General features: G+C 38.4%; 2 protein-coding genes across 3 annotated transcripts in view; both read right to left on the minus strand.

Annotated features, from left to right (window-relative positions):
* Positions 1 to 410: 410 nt before the first annotated feature.
* LOC139730600 (neogenin-like) lies at positions 411 to 9,082 on the minus strand. Its single transcript, XM_071641456.1, has 4 exons — positions 8,758 to 9,082; positions 7,929 to 8,126; positions 6,483 to 6,593; positions 411 to 661 (listed from the first exon to the last, which is right to left on the minus strand). The coding sequence occupies exons 1-4, from the start codon at positions 9,080 to 9,082 to the stop codon at positions 411 to 413; spliced, it is 885 nt and encodes a 294-aa protein (XP_071497557.1).
* A 484-nt stretch (positions 9,083 to 9,566) lies between these two features.
* The window catches only part of LOC139730584 (netrin receptor DCC-like), a 134,710-nt gene continuing 116,993 nt past the window's right edge, over positions 9,567 to 27,283 (minus strand). The window contains exons 8-9 of one of the 2 annotated variants that reach the window (XM_071641440.1): positions 11,049 to 11,199; positions 9,567 to 9,829 (exon numbers count right to left, since the gene is read on the minus strand). In XM_071641440.1, coding sequence (XP_071497541.1) covers positions 9,646 to 9,829; positions 11,049 to 11,199 — 335 coding nt within the window. In that variant the 3' untranslated portion in view covers positions 9,567 to 9,645. Of the gene's footprint in view, positions 9,830 to 11,048; positions 11,296 to 27,283 lie in introns of both variants that reach the window. The other variant, XM_071641439.1, reaches the window with a different exon arrangement.

Genomic DNA, 27,283 nt, shown 5'->3' on the forward strand with positions numbered 1-27,283 from the left:
CAATAACTAACATTGATGTCTAAAGGTCATTTCCATAATCTATTTTGACTGTTGTGAGCTCATGAATTACGAACAAGGTTATATCTCAGAGTTCATGCATATTTGATGACTTAGAAATAAATGTTGCAGCCTAGTTTAATCAGCTAAAATTTGAATTATGAAAACAAGGACAGAGCTTCCAATTTGAAGAAAGAAAAAAGGAGAGATCATTTGGGTTTCACTCTCAGTGTTTGACATTTGTCTGCAAAGCAGAAATTTTGCATTCCTTTGATTTTCTTGATTACACAGCAATGATTGCAAACTTCTTCCACAGAAGGGTCCATAGTTGGGGATAAAATGTGGTGGAACTTCCAACTCTAAGCTCTCTGATCAACTGACATAACAAAGTCAAGAAAGTGTTTGTCTAAACTTCAACTGACGAGAAGAATTTTTATGAAAAAGGATGAGAATATAAATTTGTGTGAGTGAGTAGTGTCTCCTCTTTCTATTTCATACTCATTGGTCCTGCTATTGTAGACCACGGTGTAGTATCGCACGACTCCAGGCTTGGGATTGATCGGGTTGGGGTCAGACCAGGTCAGCAAGATCTCCGTCGAGGACTGGGGATCAGCAAACACCTCCATGGGGCTCTGCAGCTCTATGGCCTGACCCGGAGCAGTGGCTGCAACACAAAGCAAAAACATGCAATGTCAACACATACAACATAATTTAGTTGTAGAGTCATTTAAAAAATAATGATAAAAAACCCCATTAATCTTAAACACAGTTACACACAATTCTCTGCTTGATGTTTCCTTGTGGTCTACAAATATTACAACTGATGAGTGTTTAAAAAATTTCTGTTTAAAAAGAAAACTGTAAGAAGATTTTTAGGAAGTGGCACCTTAAAGGGTCTTTAAACAAACCATGATATAAAACAAATGTCTCTATTCAGCATGCACCAGTGTATATATGATGTCAAAAAGAATAACGCTGACAATATGCAGCCCGTAGAAATACACCAAACTGTGTGGAAACTATCATGTCCTTCTGTTTTGAGGTATATGTTGGTAGAAATATATGAGGTTGTGATTCAAGGAGCAATAAGAATTCTGAAGATATACACCTGTATCTGCCTTCTTCACAGGAAGGATAACACAAAGACTAAGATATTATCATCTTTCATTAAATCTTGCAACCATTGAGGGAAGGTAAAGACAACATGTATACTTGCAACAATTTTGATTCATGTCATATCAGCCTGTCCTTGATAGCCTTTGAGTGTCATTCAGGTATGCTAAAATTTTGCTATACTTTTTAAAGCTAAAGCACATAAAAAAGTATACTGGAACATTGAGACACTGCATTATGAGGGAAATGGCACCAGCATAAAAAAAAGGTATCAAATAGTGTAATAAGCAACTTAGATAGGATTATTCTTGTGTGATACTGGCGCACAACTCGGGAAATCATGGTGGTGTTGAGGATATATGCATTGCCAAGTGCAGTAAATGTGGTGCAGCAGAATGTGATAGATATCAAGTATAAACAAAAATGCCACATTCATGGCATTCATCAGTTATGTTATGTATAAAATCACCAACAGCTTTTGAGCAGGAAAACCCCCGTGTTGCTGCCTGCAATGACATGGTTTTGAGCCATCTCAAGACCGTAACACAAAGTGTAAATGTTCAGAAGTGATATATGACACTTACATTGAGATTGGAATAGGATCAGAATATAATGGGGAGGGAATATGTAGACTGGCCTAATTTTACTATCTTTTTGAATCATTTACATTTTTGTTTTTTGTCTGGTACAACAATGCATCAGAGGACTATACAGCACAGACAGATAAAAATAAAGAAATAGACTTTGGCGCCACAGCATAATCACTGAATACAAAACTTCCACCTTCAAATTAGCTCAGCTGAGACCTGCAAAAAGCGGGAATACATCAATCAATAGATATTGGCATCTTTCTACAATATGTGCAGCTTCGTAAGAATTTGAAGAGTGCATCCTTGATTTTTACCAACTGAAGCATTGTGAAAAGGTAGACAAAATTATGTCCCGTCTGCATCAACATCAGGAAAACAAATATTTGGCACCATACACAAAGCAGCTGTAACCATGGCAATAGCTTTCTCCATTGCGACAAATCTCAGCACACAGCTTTGAGAATTCAATTTCACCAGCCAGTGGCAAAATTACGCATATCCTATAAAGTTTTTGAATAAATGACATGATTCTGTAAATACTAACAGCAAGAACATACCACCGATAAGCGCTCTTAAATCTCTCGAAGATTGCTATGACAAAGATAGGTGTATAAAACTTGGAATTGTTCAAAGATTGCACCATTTTCACAAATGGTTGCAGTATGTTTATCAACATGGCATAAATATTGATAACATATTTGAGCAGAAAAACACAAAAATACAGCATGCTACTTTATAATGCATATAGCAAGCAACATGCCAAATGGAAACAAAAAAATCCAGATTGAGTAAATGATGTCCATGGGAAAAAAATTGGAAAGATTAATAAACACAAAATTATCATGCATCATGACACATTCTTGCTCAAATGAAATCAAATATGCACAAATCAGACCAGAGAGTTGAGTTGAGCTGTGGCGTAGCTTTTGGGGGACTGAACAAACTTAGGAAAAAGAAACAAAAATGAACCTGTTTGTCAGAACTGAGAACAAAATGACAAATTTTTATTTTGGGAGGCTGCAAGGCCAGCAAAAAAAAAGTCACGATGATGTTGACGGTGATGATGATGATAAAGGGATGGGGAAGAGGAGGAGGAAGAGGAGAAGCTGAACGAACAGAGAGAGGAACGAACGCGTCACAAAACAACGAAACATCTCCTCTGGATTTCCTTACTTGGGCGCAGAATTATTCCAACATGGGGGACATTGCCTGTAATAGGATATGTGACACAGAGAGTGTGAAGATGCGCGTCAAAGAAAAGAAGATACACAAGGAGAAAAAATAGATAGAAGAGACAAGAGTTAACCCTCTCCCTACAAATGTCTGAAATCCTGATAGACTTCATACAGGACTCGACATTATTCCCGTAGGCAAGGGGTTGGAGTTTGAAGAGTTAGGAGGATATAAGGGTTATAGAAGGACATTAAAGAGATAGCAGAGAGAACATCATAGGATGGAAAAAAAAGAAAATCACCCGTACAAACCCAATGCAGAGAAGAGCAGTCAAAATAGACATGATGCATGAAAATAATATGGAGGAACTTTGTCACTGTCCGCCAGCTTCATGAATTCTCTAATCATGAAATGTTTTCATAATTGAGACAGAAATGAGGTCTCTTCGGTAATTGTTACCAGAGAATAAGATCGATGACCTTCAATTCAGGTCAATCCAGTAGCTTATTTTTTTTTTATAATTCATCATTTCCTATGTTCAATCACAAAATGATGACAATTTAATTCTAATGTACATGAGTACATAAATAAACGTAATGCACATCATGATTTCAGACAAAATGAGTGACGGAGAGACGTCAGCTTTTCGTGCAAAAATCTTCTTGACAATTTGAGAATGTACGTCACCATTTCAGTGTTCGAGGGATGAGAAACTCATGAAGCTTCTCGCTACAATGACAAAGCTTTGTTTAGTGATCTCAGTAAATGTTAGTAGAAACAACAATGCACAAACCAACTCCATGATCAAGATATAGAAGATTATATGTTCGTCATTACATATTGATGAAGAAATGTGTAATGAATGGAAATAAAAATTCATGGCATTTGATCAGACATTTACAACATCATGCATATTCCTCAGTAGGCATTAGCCCTCCTTGAAAACTATTTTCACTGGAAGAACAAATTCACCTGGCAAACTTTAACAGCTAGTATACATTTATCTGTCCATACTGTTTCTATGATAGTGACAAGACTTTTTTTTTATATATCATATCAGACATTTTTTTAGTACAAACATTTCCTATTTGTAACTGTCTTTCATGGTCAAATTTGGAGGATAAATGATCTGTGATTCAAAATCTCCTCTTTTTAATACATCTTGAATGACAGGTCCAAGGTTTATGTCAGATGAAAGTCTTCCAGAGCAAGCTTTTAAACAAGGGCTAAGACCATGAACACAATTTATTCACAACTCTTCAAAGGGCGACAAACATACAACAGTCTTTCCTTCTTTGATTGTCTTTTTCTTTTGTTTGCTTTTGGACAAATTAAACCATCTTTTCACATTACTGATGAAATATACTACATACTCAAAAGTTTTCCTTAATAATTTGCCCTCAGATAAAAAAATAAAGCAATCACCTTACACCTTTTATTATTCAATGCAATACAATCATCTGCAGTACTGAAAATCAGACATTGAAAACATAGTGATCCATAGTGGCTAATAATCATTTACTTCAACTTTGAAATTAAAAAAAATGGCTTCTATGCTGTAACGTTGCAGATTATTCAAACTTTCTACATTCCAACAATGAAAAAAAAATCACTTGCTTGAATGCAAATTGGTTTGAAAGTGCGTTGCCTATGATCATTCTTAACACAAGCTTTTTAACTGCTTCCACTCTTATATTTAGGCTTCAAAGAATGAATCATTTGATCTTTCTTTGCAATTTGCAAAAACAAATCTTTCTCCTTGAGAATGAATGATTAACATAGACACAAAAATAATCACAGTCACAGAGTTAGATCATGCAAGGACAGCTTCTCACATTTACAAATACATACTTGAAAACATGAGAGAGGCAGTAAATGATGAAATTCCTTTTCTGTTCCTGATAAGATTCAATCAAAGTGTTCAATCCCTGCCTAAATTACGACATTCATCCAACTCATCATAATGAATTACTTGTTTGCTATTTGATTGGCAACTTCTGGAGTGCAAGAATCAAGTGGCAAAGCTAGAGATAAAAAAAAAAGCTTCAAATGTTTTTAAAACAGTCAGATAAATTTGTGTATGACTGATCTACCGTTAGACGATTCTGAATTGAGGAACACAGTTGTTCTGTTATTGTACAATGTAATAAACGAAAGCCTCCACAGTGAATCCATGCATGAGATGAGTTTAATCGGTTTATCGCTGGACTGACCATACATGCACGTCTACGACATCCCGAACAGTATACTCAAGTTACAAATGGCATGCATCACGAAGTCACGAACTAGTTCACATGCTTCCTACAACACAAAACATCCATGGCAACCGACTGATCAGAGACAAGAGGAATGTGCGCAAGTGGGAACGAGAGGGCGGGGCGAGATGTTTGGACTCACTGCTGTCGGCGCTGGTGCGCACGTTGGCGTAGACCGACTCCCCCTCGCCCGCCTTGTTGAAGGCCCGCAGCCGAATGACGTAGTTGGTGTTAAGATTGAGGTCCTTCAGCTCCACGTAGCGCTTGGCAGCCTCCAAGTGCAATATGGTCAGGTCGGGAATGTTTTCGCCGTAACCAAGGAGATAACCCTCTACCAGGATCACTGCTGCCTCCAAATGCTCCCAGTGCATATTGATCTGGTGGGCATATGGTGTCACCTGGATGATCGTTGGTGCTGGGGGTGGCACGCGCTCTGTCCACACGCACCATTCAGCAAAAATATTTTGTCGAGATATTCCACAATTGTATGTCATTTTCGTGTTACCCCCACGTTTGTGGTTCACATGTTTGTTTGTTCACAGTGTTTTGTCATTTTTTTTTAGTAAAGTGAATAGATATTTCATGGAGAAGACAGTAGCAATAGGAAAGAAGATGAAGAAAGAATGACGATGTGTTGATTAGAGGAAAGGAAGATTCCACATTATAAGAACCTCAGAAGATTTGGTTAGATTCATTTTTAAGTCCCATAAAGTAAAGTGGCAATCCTGATATTTTCAGGGTATATCATTGTTCCCATTTTTAAAAATATCTAGCATATCTTCCCTTTCTTTTAAATCTGGAAGATGCTCTGAGATTATAGCAAGGAAGTTTCACTGAAGAAATTCTTGGCTAAAAATATGTCCAACACATAGATGACAACAAATATACATGTAAGCTTTGAGTAGAACAAATGCACTGAAGCAGATTAGTACACCAAAATATATCTAACCCCCTCCTTAGTTGAGTCTGTTATAACTGCCTATCAATCTTCTTCGCTGTTTAAGAAAGGCAAGAGAACTAAGATTAGTATCATAAGGATAATCATATGTTTGTTTTAGTACCAATGTGTACCATATAACAGATAATACAACCTCCATGATTGATGCCGACATTTGAGGAGAAAGTTACAACTGGAAAGAGAGTAATTGTCCTAAGATTCGCACATGGCATGTAAGATGTTCAGAGGAGTCATCCTTTATAGTATTGTGAAACAGAGGCATATTCCAAGAAGGGAAATTCAGATTAAATGATCCTCAATTCACCACGAGCAGAACAGGTTTGGGAGAGATTTTTTTTTGTAGATTGAGCTGGAAATAAGGAAATATGGGGGTGGAGAGTGGCCCTGGATTCTCACCATTTGGAACAATAGCCTCTGTTCGTCCAGGGTGCCAGTCGGTGAACGGTCCTGTACCGTTCACGTTCACCATGGCTATCTTTATCTCATAGTCTGTCTCCCTCTCCAGGCCTGAAAGAGATATTCAAATATGTACAGAAGAACAAGTTCAATTCACTGCATTCTCATGAACATAACGAAAAATCATTATGGGGACATCACTTTGTTTATACATCATGCATGTAAATTTTTCTATTCTTCTTTCCTCAGTAATGATGCATTTCAAGCAAATAAAAATCCTTCAACGCGCTTAATGTTACATTTGTTATCAAAAATGGTAATGTCATAAAGCATGATACAAGCAGAGTTAATTCTTTGCCTGACATCACTACAATATCAGGTGCATTTTCAAATTGCTACATGTATACTGTTAAACATGATATATTCGTGGCACAAAATTTTGGTAAATTGGAGCCGACGGCCTTTTCGTGGCATGAAATTTTTCGCGAATTGCTACTGGCGTTCAATGCATATAGTGTAGACAAAAATTTCATGTGCATTTTAATTTCATGAATCTGGGCGCTCGCGAAATTCACGAAATTAAAATATTCCTCGTTTTACAGTAAATGTACCATTAGCACACTGTCAAAACTTATAAATCAAAATCATTCAAGAGTATACATGGGGGGGGGGGGGGGGAGGACAAAGCTAGAAGTCAACATCTGAACACCAAATCCTCCTCATAAACCATATCATGTCTCACAGATAAAAAAAATTCCAGAATATCTTGACCAATCACTTGCACTTCACTCTTTTTCCTCTCTTCCCAACTCTTTGCACCACATGCACACTTCTTTCTGCACAACACTTGTGCACGCACGAAATCCAAGCAGTTGTTCAAATGTCATTTTCAATTCAAGTTCTGCTGAATTAGAGACAGATTGCCATTTGGAATTGGCTTTAAGTCGCCTATTGACCATGTTGCATAGCCACTGGCGATTCTCATCAAACTTATGCATTCAGTTGAACGATCAAACCATATTCCTCTTGAGTAGATATCGACAGATTAAAAACTTTCCTGCATGACAAGTAATTGCTTTAAACATTTACAAGTAATTCTGATGCAAATCATGGTCATAGAGTTCAAGAAAAAATACTGGCTGGACTGGTACTCATGGCTAACCTCCTGTATACAGTACATGCCACATATTTTGCAAGGTTTTTATTTTCATGAATTTCGTGAGTCTGGTGCTGTTCATGAATTTTAATAACAAAATGCAAAAACATTAACTCTGAACCTGACATGAATGTGTGATGTGCATACACAACATTTCTCTGTTTATTCACTGTACTCCACAATTGTGAATTTAACCACTCGCAAAATTGTTGGGAAGTTCTGATTCATGAAAAATTAGACTTGCTATGGTGTATAAAGTAGTTCGGCAGTCCTGGGGATAAACATGTTACCTGCAAGTCTGTACGAGGTCTGTGTTCCTTCGATCTGAACATTGATGATCTCCCCTCCTCTCTCCCTGTATCGCAGCTTGTACTGGGTGATCTCCCCATTGCGTTTGTTGAGAGGGGGTGGAACCCAGGAGATATCCAGGGCGTTGGGCACAGAAGGGGCGGGGTGTACGCTCACGTTGCTAGGCGGGGCTGATGGCACTGTATTGGACGGGGTAAACGCATGAATGGGTGAATAAGGGTGTTTGTTTAACATTGCTTAAAATTTTGATTGAAAAAAAACCTGATTAAAAAAAGATAATGATGATGATGGAAAAGAAAAAGAATAATGATAATAATAATAATAATGATGATAACAATAATAATAATAATAATAATAATAATAATAATAATAAAAATAATAATAATAACTAAAATAATAATAATAATAATAATAATAATAATAATAATAATAATAATGATAATAATAATAATAATAATAATGATAATAATAATAACAATAATAATATTAATCTTAATAACAATAATAATAATAATGCAGATTACAGACAGTTACCAAATTTCAAAACATAATGTCACCACAGGACAAGAAAGGTAAACCTACAACTGGCAAAATTATAATTAAGTTCGGGTTATCAATTAAGTAAACTAAAAACTTTGTAACTGTTGTGCTGCTTTCAAAATTGTTCCATCAACAGTGCATATTCATAGTCACAAAAAGCCACTGTATCATTTTTTTCAAGAAACATAAAATGCATGTTGGAGTTGTTATCATATCAAGAGATAAGGAAAAAAATTCTTCAAAAAAGAATTAAAGTCTGGTCCAAATTACTTGCTCCAGGTGTCCGAGCTGTAATAGAGGTGGCACCCCCGGGACCATTGTCATTGTAAGGGATAATGGCCAGTTCATACAGGGTGTAGATGTCCAGGTCTGAGAGGATGGTGCTGGTTTCGCTGGCTTCCACCATGTGCTCAAACGTACTCCCCATCATCTGGTCCGTACCCCGGATGATGTACTGCGTGAGCGGGCCATGCGTGTCAAACGGCGGTCGCCAGGAGACCTCCAGCGAGCGGGAGGTGATGGGGACGACCCGTACGTCCGATACCGAATCGGGAGTGTTACCTGTGGTGTTCAATAAAGTGGGACATGACCACATCTTGAATCAATTTCTGTAAGAATGACTTCATATTGGCGGGGTCTTACCATCTAAGCAGGTGCACACATCATCTTAACCCTTTAAACTCCTTGGGGAATTTGCCAAAGAAATTATTATCCCATCATCAAATTGGCAACACTTACTTTCAGATGAAACTGGTAAAATTCAATAAATCTGCCCGAAATCAGACAAAAACATCACAAAATTTGCTGATATGAGAAAGAAACAGGAACTTTAGTAAACTTAAACTAGAAAAATACTGGCAATTCAAAATTCAGTAACAAATATAACAAACAAGAGGTGCTTGAAGATTCTGCATTTGAAACAGCACAATCACATACAAACAATAAAGGCACAAATGAGAGAACATTTTTCACTAAAATGAATGAAATACTAACAATTTAAATCATAAAAATGATGATAAAATGATACAGCACCAAACCACACAAGTGCAGGTGCTGGAATTTGATGATAGGCACAGTGTTTTATCAGACTAATGCATCTACAGTACAATTACAAGGTGGACACATTTGCTTCATAATGTGAGGTGATAAAAGAGGATGCTACAAACTGCAGCAAGCGGCATGCATACTCGTATCATCCGGGGTATTGACGATGATGGTCTCCGAGTGCTCGCCGAGTCCATTGTTGTTTTCGGCGACGACGTAGATTTCATACCGGTGGCTGGGAAGAAGGTCAGTGATCGTCTTGACCAGGGAATCCTTGTTGACCTCCACCATCCTCACCCTGTATCATCAGAGAGGTTGGTGGAGAAAGGAGGAGGAGGAGGAGGAGGAGGAGAAAGAGGAGGAGGAGGAGGAGGAGGAAGAGGAGGAGGAAGAGGGCAGTGGAGCAATTGGAAGGTTGGTGGAAGGAGAGTACGAAGGAGAGGAGGATGGTAGAAAAAGTGGATGGTTATTGGTGGAGAAATGAGGAGGAGGAGGAGGAGGATCAAGGAGGGCGATGGAGCAATTGGAAGGTTGGTGGTAGAAGAGTAGGAAGAAGAGGAGGATGGCAGAAAAAATGAAAGGTTGATGAAGGAGTAGGAGAAAGGAAATGAGGAAGATGGGAAGGAAAGCGGATGGAAGTTGGTGGAGAAGGAGAAGGAAAATGGAGAATATTGGTAGAGCAGAGAATGAGAATTAAAGTCGTGGAAAAACACAAACAACAAGCAGGTGAGTCAAATGAGGTGTGGAAACCTTCAGACTTTTCACACAACTACACAAATATTGAACCAGTTTCTTTTAAATAGATGTCTATTTTGAATGAAGAAAACCAACATATCAAAACAAAATTCAATCCTTTTCTCAAGAAATCCTGATGATGCTAATCTATTCATTTATACAGAACTGAATTGACAGTATCCAACACACACTCAAAAAAAAAGATCACAAATTGACTTGATTTCAGCTGGAGTTTCTTTCAACTATACACAGTTTTTCTTATGTGGCCTTTGTTCTCTCCTGTATTTCATCATAAATGACAAATATCCATGACAGAGCAATGATACTGATCTGGAGCAGCCATGGATCCTTACAACCCTTTTTAGCTAATCTGCACACCAAATTGAGGGTGTCAGCAAAGATATCACAGGATGGATTATTAACAAATAGGGATTATCTGATCATGCTAATCCCTGATGTCTCCCAATAGTAGTCAGGAGGGACTTTCACATACTGACATATGGGTGGGTATACATAACTTTCACTGTGCTTTTAATAAGCTTCATGAAAAAGCATCCTCAACATCCTATACACACACACACAACACACACACACACACACACACACACATACAAACAAACAAACAAACATACAAAGAACGAAAGAAAGAAAGAAAGAAAGAGACAAACAAACAAAAAGTTTAAACAGTTACAGGTAGGTACATGGTCAAATACAGAAGTTGAAGCTAATTGTGACTTCATTATGATTCTACATGTAGGCCACTGACGGACTCGACAACCCACCTGCCATTCTCCGGCCTGATGTATATTCTGTACCAGGTCAGGGTGCCCTTGGTTTGAAGCGGTGGTCGCCATGACACCGTGATGCTCTGTGGGCGGACATCCCTGGCAGTCACATCCAGGGGCTGGCTGGGCACAGGGCCCGTGGGGGGTGCTTGGGGAGCAACAGTTGTCGAGACAGATGGTAATGTGGGGGCCTGTGTCAGTACCGGGGGTTGGGCGGTGGTAGGAAGTTGTGGAATGTCTACTCCTATTGGTGGAGAAAGGGGGTTGGGATGGGGTGGGGTGGGGGAGGGGGCATGCAAACAGAAAACAATACATCCAGCTATAAGACATGCAAGCATGCAGCATACAGGAAATACACATGGGCGCGGCACAAATATCTATTAAACACATAAAGGTGCGATACTTACAGCAAAACCAGTTCACATCGTCACAAGTATGCAGACCACTGTTACCATGGTAACCATGCTTGACATGCAGAAACATCAAACAATATCAATCTAAGAACAAAACTCTGAAGAAAGATGTAAACATAATGTGGCATTCATAGTCCAACAACAAAAGTAACGTCAATTAATAAATTATGTAATACCACCATTGACCCGTTTTAGAAAGATGGGCTGATTTTGCTATAACACATATTTTCCATAGACACCTGCCCTAGTATTCTTGGGACTCATCTCCAACGGAAAAGTCATGGCTCGAAACCTGACCTTCTTTTCTGAAGTTCCACCAGTGTAACATTGAATCACTTAATCAAAAAATCAAAGCCTTGGTCTTGTGAAAATAAATACCTTGGTGCAGAAAATGGATGATATAAAACAACATTCTATTTCTTATTTCTCCCTTCTGAACACATTCTTAATGTTTTTTATTACTATTTAAGCAGTAAACAGAGATATAACACATTCAACCAGGGAGGTAGGTCTCTTCCCACCTTGATCCCTGATACATTCCTTCATTCGTTCGTATTTATCCAATACTGGATTAAGTCAAAAGTATGCCTATCGATCATCATGAATAGAACCAAAATTACTGTTGATAAAACATTTGTGTGGCAAATTTCAAAAGTGCTGGGCCTACTGAAGTTGGTTCAATAAACAATACATGAAATCTCATGTTTACATTAATTGGGTAGTCTGATAAAAGTTAACAAGTAGAAATGAATAATGAACTAGATGTAAACAATGTATTTCCAAGATTTAACACCAAGAAAAAAAGGCAAATAAATCAAAAGAAAATTTATTTACACATAGAACACTACTTACCATTTCACTTAAAGTTATGACATGTACACAAATGCAATTCATGCAGACATGTTGGGGTATACATTGATGAAACGTTATGCTATCCAACAAGAATAATGCATACGTGTAGATATAATGCAATACTATCAAACAAATAATTCTTACAAAGGTGACACCATGCAAGTAACAAGTCAAATACAATTAAGATCCAATTCACATCTGGAATACATGCACAGCAAATGATATGATCACTATACATCATTCATCAAGATTTCAATCAAATATTCATCATTTGCAAAACAATCATATCCTAGATTGGTGAAGAGCTGGTCAGTCGAAGAGGACTAATTGAAAGACTGCAGTTTGTGACATGCTAACCCTAGCATCATAACAAATGTAAGAGATTTGTATACTTCATACCACCACTAATTGATTGACTCCTTTAAGATGCAACATCTATCGGTAGCCACACCACGTCGCTTGGGGCCTTGTTTTGTGTATTGAATGGGATGCAGGGCATTATGTCTAGAATGGAAATACAAGAGGAGGCCCCCAAGCAGCAAAATTTGATCAAGCCAGAGCTGTCTGGGAGTCAGGATGCATGCAGCCGAATCTTAGATATGAATCTCTCGAAGAAAAACAGAAAGATGAAACGGAGTTTGTCTGCCGGAAGCATCACTGGCAATTCCTCTCTACTCCGCTCTCATCACCCTATGGTTCTCTCTATCCATCACTTTCTTTTCCCTTTCACTTACTATCAAACATGCACACACACACTCACATAATACACTATCTCTTTTCTTTCATGTTTTACAAACACACACTCACACACACACACACACACACACACACATGCATACACTACTATCTCTCTCTCTCTCTCACGATCAAACACACTCAAAGACCCACCCAAACATGCACACACATGTTATCTTTCCTTCTCTCATTTGCAAACACACTCATTTACATTGTCATGAATATGTATTTATGTAAAGTAAGTATGTATGTATAATCTGTTCAGCCCACGTGGGGCAGAGGAAGATTCGAGACACTTGGGACTCTGGCGCTTGAGGGGAAGAATAAAGTTTCGTTGTTGCTTTTAATAAGAAAGTCTGGTATAGTGGTGATCTGTTTGGTGTCAGTAATGATACATGTGACATATTTAGTGCCATCATCTTTTCCCCTCCGCCGTAATAACATGTACACACACATACACATATACATATATGCACACTATTTCTCTTTCTTGCACTTACTACTACACACAAACATACACACAAACAGACCACACTATTTTTCTTCCTAACTCATTCTTATCCATACATCTTGCAAACACAAACTTGATTTCTCAACTTGCTTTCTCTGTCTGTCTGTCTGTCTGTCTGTCTGTCTGTCTGTGCATATGTCTGTCTCCCCCCCCCCCCTCTCCTGTAAAAAGTGACAGTAGTCCATCTCCCTCCCCTATTCCTTGCCTGACGATGCAATTAATCTTGCACAACCTTGCTGGGGGGACTTCACCAAAACCGCAGACACTCTCCAAACACGTGTGGCAAACACATCTTCCTGCAATATGAATAGGTCGTGTTTTCCCCATTTCTACTGCCAGACTCCAGCCTTCCTGTCTCAGTGCAACATCTTTTCTCTTTTTCATCTTCCCCATCCCCCCCCCCCCCACCTCATTCTGGCCAATCTTGCCTCTCATTTCATTCATGCTTCTTATCGTAGCTTCATCAGTACTTCTCACACTGCGGACACCTTTGAGTTCAACAATTGCCAGCTGATATAATTCCCCTTCTGTCCATTCACTTTGCTTTCCCATTATTCATCATTAACCCAATGAAGACTAGTCCTGAGGGTACTCAGGCAGGTGTCTGTGGAAAAATGTGTGTTATAGCAAAATTAGCTCATCCTCAACAGGATCACTACTCATTTTTGTGTGTGTGCATTTTTTCCACACCATGCGAGGTTTCATGTTTGGTCTCTCCACATTATCCTGCAAAGGACAAAAATTTCTCCTCACAATACATGCTTGAAAGACTTTCTCACTCTGACGAGAATGTGTTTGTAATGGTTCACAAAAATGCCTCTGCTCAATGTAAGGAGACTATGGGGTTTAGAGTGGGCAATCTTTATTTCCTTATATTATGATGTATTCTAGCCTTTTCTTCATTCTCTGCATTAAATGGCTTCCTTCCTCCTCCCGAGATTTTAATACCTGACTCCAACATGGCACACATTACCAATAAAGAGATGACAAAACCTCACATGACTGTTAGACTGACATACCTGTCTTTCCCCATCTTATACACTGTACATACTATATATTACTTCATGATATTTACAGTGAATAAATAAACAAACAAGCAAACAAACCTCATGCTTACTGATCATTGGGTACATTCCAAGGGAAACTAATTGTTGATGATAAGATTTACTCCCTCATGTCGGATTAGCCTCCACAAAACACCTAGCTTAAAGATATAAGTTTTGCATGAGAGTTCCATTCAATGACTGAACCACCGAAGTCTAAGTGCTGCCATGACCCCAGAAACAACTGGAGCGCTGGCATGAGCCCCAGGGTCCGAGGATTTTCAAAATCTGAAAGTCGAAACTATGGCAAAGGTGAAAGCGACTATACAAAGTAGTGTTACTATATTATGCATGTGTAACGGATTTATGTTCTGGAGGTTGAACAGAAAGCTAGGCTAGCGGCAAGGAGGTTCACAGAAAAGTCATGCTAGCTATTGAGTTCATCGAGTATTGTGACCACATGACTAGAAACTGCAAGTGGAGATATAACCCCACTAGAGCATAAACCATCAAAAATCTTGTAGTTCTAATCTTCAACAAATTGTAAAGATTGCAAATTGTTTTAGTCCATCTCCATGAGGTTAAACTACAATAGCTAATCATTGAAGTTTCAATTTCAAATTGATTTGTAAGACTACCAGTGTTATGGGGAACCTAAATTTAGTGTAACTTCTTTCTTCAACAATATTTTAATACTATGTCAATAAACAATATATGCAATGCCTAGGCCAGCACCAGGAATAAGCAGGAGACACAAGGCAAAGACAAACTACATAACAGACTCATGTATGTCACAGTATGGTATCAGAAATATTTAAAAGATAACATCTGACTGTAATGAGATGAAATACCATAAAAAATGCAGGTACTGCCAATGTGATATACTCATACAAGCAAGAACTACAGGAGTATGGAAAGTGTAGACATGATCTAGAAAGAATATAGAAACAGAAAGAGGGAGGAATATACCTGGGATACCAAACAGACTCGATCCCCCCAAAAAAGGAAGAAAACAAAAAAAGAAGAAGAGGGGATGAGAACGAATGGACCTGTAAGAGTGTTCACAGGAACGGTTGCAATCCCCTGATCACCACTATCAATCACGCAGACGGCCTGCCAACACTTCTTGCGATGAGATATAAATATTGATTTGAGTGTGCAGTGAGAAGCTTTGCATATTTTATGAATGGTTCTCACTCTTCCATACCTTTGCATTGCTTCCACTCGAGGTGGCCCCCGGAATTGTTTTTCCTCTTTATTTTGTTCTTTAAATTTGCAAACCTGAACTTACCACACTCTGCTTCTCACTGTTTGTGTCTCCATAGATGTATACCTTTTTGCCTCTATCAGTGACATTACGTCTTACATTCTATTCATGCTTTCTCGACTTTCAGAAGCATTTCTTCAATCAGCTTTGTACGTATTTCATCAAGTGAGAACTAGAAGAGTGCTATCACATTCTAAGATTTGGGTGTTAAAAAAAAAACGAACAAAAAACAACAACAATCCATTTTCATGAAATAAAAAGTTTATTGGATCCATATATGGATTAAAATAGTGCCTTTATAATTTTGATTTTTAACATTCTACTAAAAATGAAAATAATTTTGAATTGATACTATAATGTATAGGAGATTGAGCTCTACAACATGATACCAATAACTTGATACCCCCCAAAATTGCAATAAAGCCCTTCTGAATCTCAGCTGACAATATACTTTGAATATTCCTTTTGTCTTGCCTATAATATATTTGGTCACATAAATTCCACCTTCTTGTCTTGTTTAGCATTTCCCTCTCTCACTATCACTGCTTGCATGCTAATAATTTATAAAGCTCATGAATGTTTCTCACTATCTTTGCTATCAACTGTGTTAAGACCATTATAATTGTGAATTTTTTGCATTAATAATTATTCTTAGCAGCTGTGGTGAATATCTGTTCATCTCATTTTCCTTGCATCATTTGAACTTCACTTATCTGCATGCTCCAGAATGCAAAGCTAATCACAACATGATGAACAAACCAATGAGTTTCTACTAGGAAAAAAAAATCTCGCAAGATAAATTACAGAATAGAGATCTTGAAAGCTTTGGAATCATAAACTACTCAACAAGGGCTTGGAAAAATAAGTATAAAAAGATTCAGACACAAATCCTTCAACCAACCCGGGAATCATTCCTTCTTCTGATTGATTTATCCTTCATTGATCAATGAGCATTTTTTTTTTTTTTGTATTGCAGCATATAGTTACACTTTGTATAGTCAGTTTATCGAATTATCATCACATTATATACCATCCCCTGGTCTGAAAGCAATGCTGTTCTAGGCCACTGAAAGCCCAGTGATTTAAACCTCCAATCACAAATCACCCCTCTCTCTTCTTCAAAATTACATATTTGAATACGAGAGGACTTGTATTATCTTCATCAGTGGAACTCGACGACATCAAATTGCCTGAACTCCTTACAAATCCATTCCAAAAATCTTCCAATATCCTTGGCCTACTTAGGTTCCAGGGATTTTTATTTTTATATTTAAAGGACAGGACAGTTGGGATGAATTCTGAACTAAACTGTATCAGAGCATGAAAGGGGCCACACAGGGATAGCCAGCGGTGCGGAGAAAATGTTTGGTAAATGCTGTGTACTTAGTAGTGGCCTGATAATCACCAATTTCACACGGCGCCCCTGGTCATCGAAAAAGGTGCGTGTGGGTAACTATACCCTCTACTCCTCAATGGCGGCAACTAAACAGATGAATGGACATCAAAAGCTGACCGTGGATTTTAAACAATTACGAAGAGAGAAAAACACACACAGAGAGCTGTGAGTCTGTCATGCTTGAGATACAGTTCAAGAGAGATATCACAGTTTTCCCTGCACACTAGGGAGTCCAAGTCACTTTTAAATTGTGAAAGGCGATGGCCCAGATAACAAGTTTTCAAGGTTTATGTGTCAGTTTTTACTCTCAGGTGAGGTTTGAATGATGGATGCAAAGTCAACAAACTTTGACAAGCACAAAAATGACCATATTGGGAAGTTAATGAACCTGTACTTTCTAGCCTACATTACCCAAGTCACAATGGTCAAGCAAATGATTCCATATTCATATGCTTTTCTTTGGGATGTAACCTGACAGGTTAATGGTCATTCCTTTTAATTCATCAACCTTCAGGTTGTACTCAATTACAGTAACTATTGGTTTGACAGAGCAATCTCATATTTGGCTGTTTGAACATCTACCAATTGAAATAATATGGACAAACTTTTGAAATAATAAACACAAACTTTTGAAATAATACAGGCAAACTTTGGGGAAAAAAACAACAACCAAAGAATGTGTCAGTATTGATCAGTATTCTGAAGAAAATCACCCATATTTTGACAGATCTCTCAAATCCAGTGAGTACCTTTCAGTTTTATGCTTTAGGATTCCACTTTTTCTACAAATTGCAAGTGTCATCTCACTTCTTACCAAAGCAATTATCAGTTTTATGACTTGGATCCATAATACTTATTGACGATCTTTTCAAGGAAATGGCCCTAACAAGCACATAATGAAGGATTGATATATGAAGATGATGATTACGTTTCTTTTTTAGCTGTTCTTGAGAACACAAGATTGGCAATTTCCCGTCCCATCCACCAGATGGAAAAAAATCATGTCTTCTCGGTCATTCAACTCCTTCTAGCCACCTCACTCTCCAGTTCCTTTTTCCCCTGATCGTAACGATCACAATGGAAAAATTGCCGACTCTCTCGCGGAGAATACTCGAGAGGCGAAATTGCATTTCCCAAGCGCCGAGATAAGAAAGATTTCAAACCCCCAGCGCAACATCACTGGATCATGTTTCCTCCATTGGAAAAGTCCTCCAGTTTGCGAGATGAAGGGGGGAGACTTGGACTGCTCGGAGCACCCCGCAGCCCCCCAAAAAGTAACATCTGCCCGTGCCAGAGTGGTGGGATAAACATAGAACGCTCATCGTCACCACCAGTGCACTTGATCATACCAGGGGGGCTCCCGAGGCATCCATGAGGGCAAACATTTGCGAAATGGGATACACAAATGGTCGCGGCGATGTTATTGTTGCTCTTTCTTTTGAAACAGCTCTAAAATGGCATCTCTGATATGGAATATAGAACATTTGTACAAACAGCATAGAGAGAAAGGGACAGGAAGGGAAAGAAAGGAATAAAAAAGGAGAGAAAGGAATAAAATGGGAGAGAAAAAGACATACATGGAAGCAGTGGAAGAGAGAAAACACATGGACAGAGAAAAAGAGAACCAATGGCTGTATTAACAGAGAGAGAGAACGAGAGGAGAAGAAAAATCAAAGCCTTGGGGAATTTGTATTGCAAAAAAAAAATTCATGCTGTAATCGCTGAATTGGCTCCTCTCAATTTTGCTGCCGAACTCATCTCGGAGAAAATGTAGATGGAACAAAAACGTCTTTAGATATGCACAAAGTCAGAAAGAAATTTACAAATATTGACTCTAAACTTACAAGAGAAATCAGAACTGTCAAGTTCTTATGTTGCCAATTTGAGACTCCATCATAGATATGGCACACTAGAGGCTTTTGAAAAAATAAAATAAGCTTAAAATAATAAAATTCTTTAAATCTGCACAAAATCAGAAAGGAATTTTGCTCTAATTTCAAGAGTGAAATCAGAACTTTGAAGATCTTATGTTGCCAATTTAAGACTCTATCACAGATTTAGCAAATTTTAGGCTTTTGAAAATAAAATAAGCTAAAATAATAGAATTCTTTAAATTTGCACAAAATCAGAAAAGGATTTACAAACATTTGCTCTTAACTTAAGAAAGAAATCAGAACTGTGCCATTCTTGAAGTTGTTGCCAATTTAAGACTCCATCGTAGATTTAGCAAATTAGAGGCTTTTGAAAAAATAAGCAAAAAATAAAAAATAAAACTAAAATAAGCTAAAACATATGAACAATGGGCTGAGAAGAAAGAGAGTCTTCTGCTCTGCCTTAAGAAATGTTCATATTGAATAGTTGAAAAAATACAATTCTTATTTCTTTTTCTTTAAAACAAAAGACTAAAAAAAGCTAGAGTATCAATGCACAAAATGTGATTTCTGAGAGATGATGGGTTAAACATGTGACTGGCTGAGGGAATGGATCAACCTGCTTCAATGTGTCGTGCATCGCATTAGCTATATTGTCAGGTGAGAAATTCTGCACCATATACGCACTGAGGCACCACTTCAAAGAAGGGACGATGAAAAAAAAAAATTACTGGTATTCCATTCCACAAACACCAACTGTGGTGAAAACGAAGATTCCATTACAGTCAGTGAGAAGTAGGGCACATGACTTAACACTCAAGATTTCACACACAGTTTCCTTTTATGATGGACATTAGAATCTTGAAATGTCTACTTTTATCTCATAAAAAGATCATGTTCTTCAGAGATGTAAAATGCTGATTATGGAAGAAGTGGTTAAGAATTCCGCCTCACAACCAATTCTCCAGATCTTACGCACATCACATTTGATACAGAAACAGATGTAGATAATACACAGTCATGCAATTAGATACTGTATAAGCTGTTATAATTTGTGATGATTTAATTTTCATAAAATCTGTGAATCATTGTTGGACTGCGAATTTAACAGCGCTCGAAAATGTCACCATGCGCTAGGGTAATAGCGCACTTGCAATAGGCTCAGCGTCAATCTGTGAAAACAACAGCTCACAAAAATGTCTGTGACCTCTTCATTTGCGAAGATATATTGCATCTGTGCAGTATTGCCTTTTAGTTTTATAACGCTAACACACACACATACATACACACACACATGTCAACAAAAATGAATTTTCAAGTACACATCTTCACTTCGTTAAACTCATTCCTTCAAAGGTATGATAATTATGCGCGGATTCAACACATGTCACACCAAATTCCCATAAGCACAGGCTTAATGTCCATGCTTTCTCTTTCTTCCCTTCTCTTTTTCTTTCTTTTATTTACAAACACATTTCTCTTTTGCTAATTTTTTTTTCTTCCCATATTTCTCAAGCATGTATCCATTTTCCAATCCATTCTCACAGTCTCTTTTCCTTCTTCCTTGTTTTTGTTTTATTGTTCTTTTTATCTATTCTCTACAGTAGTCCATATTCTTCTATCAGAACTGTACAATAGAAATCTAGACATTGCAGAGTTGCATCTACAGTGAAAAGGTCACTATACCATTTTGAAAACACATCAGTGGAAAAAGTTACTGTCAATTTTTTCCTCATTGAAAGTTTCTCTCTATTTGTAATGCTTCACACTCTAGTTTCATCATGTTTAGTAACTAATGCAAAATGTTTATTTTCTCCCCTTTTTGTCACATTTGTCATCACAGCATTACTCTGTGTCATTCTTGATAAAGGGGAAAAAGTCTCTACAAGCTTGGTACAAAAAAAAAAAAATCTATGAAAGATGATAACAAAAACAATAATGATATGAACAATAAAAAACAACAACAAAATCCCCTGTTTGCTTCCCCTGGCATCAAATTCTTGACTCACTTACAATCCTGACTTCTTCAAAACCAATCGACAACTTTTACCGTTCTTTCACAATGATAACCCTGTACTGTGTTTGTGTGTGCCATCAAATAAACAACAACATATAACAACAAGTCAGCAATCTGGGAGGTACAAGGCAAAAAAAAAGGAATAAAAAAAAGGAAAAATAAGGAGAAGAGATGCTTGTATCCAAAGCTGAAATTCAGCTCCACTGCCCCAAAGCTTACATCTCCATTCCCATCTCAAGTCTCCATCTCCAGAGACAAGTTGCAGTGACCTCTGCCACACTCCCTCGGAGCGCAAGCAAATCAAGTGAGCTGGGCGGAGTCAGGAGAATCAAGATGGGGAAAGAAAAGAGGGGAAAGAAAGAAAAGAAAGAGAAGAAGCTTCTTGTTGCTGGTTAATTCTTTTTTTCCCCCCTCCAATCCCAAGGAGATGAGTACCACACCGTGAGGAGGGATGCTGGCGGCTATGACGAACAACAGGTGAATTTGTGTTGGTGGTATCCCGCATCACCATACCGCATCCCAGCACTGGATGACAAGGGGGGAGGAGGAGGAGGGGGGAGAATGATATACCTCCTCCCCAGCAAATCAGTGTCAATTCTACCTCCCCTCCTCCCTCCTCAACCCCTTCCTACCCACCCACCCACCCACCTTCCTCCTACTAGTCCCAAAACCTGGGTCCTGTCTTAGGTTCCAAACCCCTGGCGATTCCTGGGCAGTTGGTATTGATTTAGGAGCTGGAGTATTTTGGGGTGCTACAAAGCCAGAAGATGCACGGAGGAGAAGGGAGGGTATCTGTGGTGCTACCAGCAAACTTTTCATTACAACAGAAAAAGAAAGACAGGAAAGAAGGGTCCTCTCACGTGTCATGTCTCGAAATAGTATGAAAGGGCACAAGAAATAGGAGTAGCCCACATTCAAACAGAGCTGCACCAGCAGTGGTAGATATTGAGATCCGATGGATGCAAACGTGTAGTCAAGAAACCTACACAAGGTGACAACAACATGAGTACTAGAAAGACGTTTTACCCTTTCGCTTGGAATCCTAAATTTCAGCTTCATCAAAAGATGATCGCAGTCACATCATTTCCTTGTACTAAGTCCCTGAACAGTCATGCTCTATTCTCTCTCTCAAAAAAAAGAACAAAAATAACCATAAAGCCAGACCAATCATTGTTATAGGTACGAAAACGTGCCTTATTACGTACCTACACTGTACAAGCGAAACACTTTGCCACGACAGCACAGCTCCAAGCATGCACCGTTTGCGTCATGAGCGAAATAATTCACAATCATGATGATCATCATCATAATGATACAGGCAAGGGAGGAGAGATGAGAGGGGGGGGGGGGGAGGAGAGCAAGAGAAGGCCAGGTAGAGGTAGAGAATGAGACCCACAAGGATATGATGCAGAATCCCTCAGGAAACATCCTGCTTGTTTGACATCTGTCCCCACTGGATTCATAAAAATGGCAGAATCTTGCCCAAAATTTGCCAAAGGGCCTTGATGAATAGCATTCTATAGTTTCCTCATCACTCCAACTCTCTTCTGCTTCTTCCTTTTCTTCTTCCTCTTTTCCTTCTTCTTTTTCCTCAACTCTTTCTTCATCCTTCTCGTCAGGCGTACCCTGCATGTTTTCAGCGCTTTTGATACTATCTCCTTAATTTCTCCCCCAAGATACTCTGTTGCCATGGCGACGATGATGGCAGTGGCTCGTGAGGGGGGAAGAGAAAAACATGGGGTGACAAAAGCGAGACAAGGTGTTTGGTGAATAATGGATGAGACGCTCGGTGCCTTGCATTATTCATGGTGAGCTGCGGTTCTCACATACACCAGGTGAGAGCGCGGCTAGTTTAGTCCCACACAGCATTGTCAATCTCTGCTCCCTGTCTTGCTTGGAATTATCTAAATTTTGGGTGGCTTTCCTGTCATGGGAAAGGGGGGGGGGGGCAGACTCTCTTTCTGATTTCTTGCAGCCTGCATAGATCCAGAATTCTAATGAGCAAAAGAAACATTTCCAGAGCAGAATTGATAAACAAGTCATTACACCCCTTCAGGACTGGCATCCAAAAATACCACGACATCTAATACAAGAAAGTCACCAGCGGTCATGAGAGACCCGTGCAACCCTTAAACTTCTGCCAAGACTCGCCGAGTGGCCTCCTAAAATCTGGAACACCACATCAGCTGGGCCACTATCAAATCAACTCTCTACACAGGGGGAGGGGGGTGGGGACCCCACATTTTACAAGCAACATTTTTCAGTCAGGACCCTCCATGTTTCACAGAAGAAGGTGACTTAACTATACAGCGGGATGAAAAATTCAATGAAATTTGCTTCAGACTCATTTCATTCTGTTGTTAACACGATGATGATGATGATGGTGACGGTGAACAGTATTCACATAATGCCATATGTCTGCAGAGAACATTCTAAGGCACCCAAACACCCAAAAAAAGAAAAAAAATGTACAACATATTTGACATCTACAAGACCTATATTTTCATTAAATGTTCTGCTGAAAAGTGACAAATACTGCATAAAATTCAGAATACCTGTTGCATTCTTAACCACAAATAGTTATGAGTGTGCTCAGATATGATTTTTGTTTTCAAATCTATTCTGATTTTCTTTTGAAAAAAAAATATCCTGGATCTATCTATCCAGAATAGTTGATATTAAACTTCAGTACTTATTCTTCAACAAGAAAATAAATTATGTTGCATTTTTGTCATTATTTGCAGAACATTTTTAGGGAGAATAAGTTACCTCATAGAAGGATTATGATCTCTAAGTATTTTCTAGCTCCATTTTTTTTTTAATTATGTAAGGTCGTTTGGTTGTTCACAGTAATCAAGTGATAAGAAAGAAATATACTCTAGCACAAAACTGTCTCTTATTCTATCAGTGTTGATATCATAAGATTTTATTAAATGAGCTAGCATATCTTCAGAGTTACATAAAAGATCTTCTCTATTTCTGGTAAAAAGACTTCCATTTCTAAAGTCAAAATGTGCAAATCCTGAAAAGTTTGCTAAATTGTAGCACTCCCTTGTTTTCAATGACACACTGAGATATTAAAAACAAAACTCAACTACAGCACCCATTCAGACTACTATAGTTTCTGTAATTCCCTACTCACCATTAATGTTGGGGAAGGTATAAAAGGAACAAGATGGGGTGGAGGGGGGGGGGGGGGGTTGGAGGGAGTAAACTTTAACAAGATGCCCCTGAAATGACAGCATCTTCTGTGCAAGCACTTTGGCTTCAAAACCAAGCTGCCTCTATCTCTGGTGGAGAAGTGTTTCCATCACGAGAGACGGAACCACCCCACTTTGAATAACATGAGTTCCCTCTATGTCTATAAAGTATTTATCTAGTCCCTCCCGCAGACATGACCAATGTGCACTTGAAGACTTATTTATTTATTTTTTGCCAATCCTCGCGCCTCTGCTCTTACCCCCCCCCCCCCACCTACCCACTCTTCTTTTTACACAGAATGATGAATTAAACATGCTAACACGATCTCATTTTGTCTCGCCTACCACAAAATCTGCACATTTCCATCTTGTTTCCGCGCATAAGTAGCACGAAATGAATGCAAAATGCATTCTACATCACGGTGTCCTCCTACATCATTATTGAAGTAATGCGCATACCGTGTGCCATACGAAAATTTTGAATTTCTCCCCTTGGCATTTGTGGTATTTTACAAAACAATTCACATACCTGGTATTCTCTACTTGCTTTGGCAGTTTCATTGAACCCATTCTAATCAAAATTCTGATCAACAATGTTCTCCGCAATAGAGTTCAACCCAAGGTAAAGAAACTATTTTGCTCCCAGCTTGGAGTTCAGTGATCTTGTGTTTAATCATAAAATTTCTCAAAGCGCCATCTTGTTAAAGCTTACCTGAGGGGCCCTGCATGAAAACAGGAATGATGCAGTGTGCAATGTAAATTTTTCATCCAAAACACATTTCTAATGTACTGAACTTCCCTCCAATCTTCCTGCCACATAAATCTCTGTCATTGCTCTTGTTGTAGTTTTGTTTGTTTGCTTGTTTGTTTTTGGGAGTCCCGATGATGCTCTAAATTGCCGTTTCAAAATGTCATTACCTATACACCAATATCAGATTGTGGGGCACTACGAGTGGGGTAACAAAAATATTGCATGAGGCTGGGACACATATGCCATGACACAATGACTGAGTGCAATATTTGGCCCTCACAAGGGCAATATTTTTGGGTATCCCCTGAAATAAGAACATCTAATATATCAGTGGTTATCTGCAGATAAAATATAGCAATTTATCCCTCTATCCGAATCTAATGAAATTTTTCACTGTTCAACAATCAATAAGTTTACTAATCATTGGCTAGAGGATACATTAAACTTGGATCAAAGTATGTGCTGTTCTATCTGCCCACAAGTTAGTGTCGGTCAAGTCTAGCAATGGACTCTGCAGTTTTTAAGCATTAAACTCTGTGGGACTTTGCAATATCAGCATGTAGTTTTTGGCAGCAGAGAAATTTCCTGAAAAGTTGATTTCTTCTGAGAATGCACACCTATGAAAAGGCAAACTAAATCTTAGGTTAGTGTCCATTGATCTTTGAGAAAAGTGAAATTTTTAATGGAATGCATATTGGACATTCTCTACTATAGGAACCAGACAACATAAAGATAGAAAACAACAACGACATATTGGTATAGTATAGCTGAAATGTCAGATTGCAGTTCTCATACATTTGGATGATTTTCATCTTTCTTTTTTTTTTTTTTGGTTACAAAAATATGCAGTTCTTGGAACATTAGAGTAAGAAGAAACTCATTTAGTTCATGGATATCTGTTCTGCAGATATGGAAAACCAGAATAGCTCATCAGGAAAGTTTATCAAAGACAGGGGGAGGGGGGAAGAGTGGAGATGCAGCTATATATTGGTAAAAGCAAGTTTAAAGCTCTTGCTATCACCTCTCCTAATGCTCGCGACCCACTTCTCATTTCCATTTCACGGGATTATTTTTGTCAAAAAAGGCTGTTATCTCATTATGCCATCCTTGGGATGTGGTCATAAAACCCCTTCTACCCTGCGGACATCGCTCCCGCCCACTCTCCCTTTTTTCACTTTCACTTTTATCAAAACATCACTCCCACTCTGAGACATCTATCTTGACATGCAAATGTCTGTGGGTAATTACGCCCCCCCCCCCCCCACCATCTTGGACGTAATCACCCATTACGGCAGATCGAGTCATTGAAAACCCTCAGAGTGTAGTGCCACTGCTAATTCCAAACCCTTCAACTTGCAAACTATTTCCAAAATTCCAGCAATCCATGTGACATAAGTATTTACTTAATCGGTGATATAAACACCCTTGAAGAAAATTAGACACATCACAATAAACAAAAAATAAATATCTCGCTTCTTTGTGACATAATATTTCAAATTAAATGGAAATGTCTCTCTATATTTCCCTGAGTACACTTTTAGATCTATATTGGATTTCACTTAGCCGTCTCACGCTGGTTATTTCCAGACCAGCTATTTGCAATATTCCTTTCATCTATAAACAAAAAGGGTCTGATTCAATTTGTTGGGAAGACCTGTCGCATTGGTTTTTCCGATCGATACATCTCTCCAAACAGATAATGAAATTCCCAATTGATACCGACAACTGCAAAGCAGGATGGATGGAAAAAAAAAACCAGACCATTTTCAAATCAACGCCAAATGATGTTGACTTAAAATCAATATGATATGCTCTACCTCATCTGTACGAATCAAATAGAAAATGATCTTGTCCTTGCGGCGACGAGCGGCAAACGAAAGCCACCTCAGTGAATGCGCGTCCATATTAAATCAAGAAGTGTCAACATTAATTGAAGCTACGGCTAAGCTTACAGCTTTGTTGATTTGGGAGGTTTTTTTTTTTTTTTTTTGCTTTTGTTTTGGAAAACTTGACTGATGTGGGTGATACACTGAGCAAAATACATTGATGCACCTGTTGTTGTGAAGATTTGGGAGAAACATTTGAAGAAGCCTTCTTGTGCAACTCTTCTCAGATGAACACAGTCTGCCTCAGTCAAATTAGGACTGACTAAACACATGAAGAAACTGTCCACACC

The sequence above is a fragment of the Diadema antillarum genome, unplaced genomic scaffold (genome assembly GCF_040938485.1).
Source record: "Diadema antillarum isolate AM-2024a unplaced genomic scaffold, OU_Dant_1.0 seq00000321_RagTag, whole genome shotgun sequence".
Taxonomy (NCBI): Eukaryota; Metazoa; Echinodermata; class Echinoidea; order Diadematoida; family Diadematidae; genus Diadema; species Diadema antillarum.

What these genes read in the sequence shown, in the direction of transcription:
- LOC139730600 (XM_071641456.1), bottom strand. Translation starts at nt 9,082, where the DNA reads ATGTGGTCATGTCCCACTTTATTGAACACCACAGGTAACACTCCCGAT. An exon ending in AGCTCGGACACCTGGAGCAA is followed by an intron (nt 8,127 to 8,757) that starts GTAATTTGGACC and finishes CGTCCAATACAG; the next exon opens with TGCCATCAGCCCCGCCTAGC. An exon ending in AGAGGCTATTGTTCCAAATG is followed by an intron (nt 662 to 6,482) that starts GTGAGAATCCAG and finishes TTTGTGTTGCAG; the next exon opens with CCACTGCTCCGGGTCAGGCC.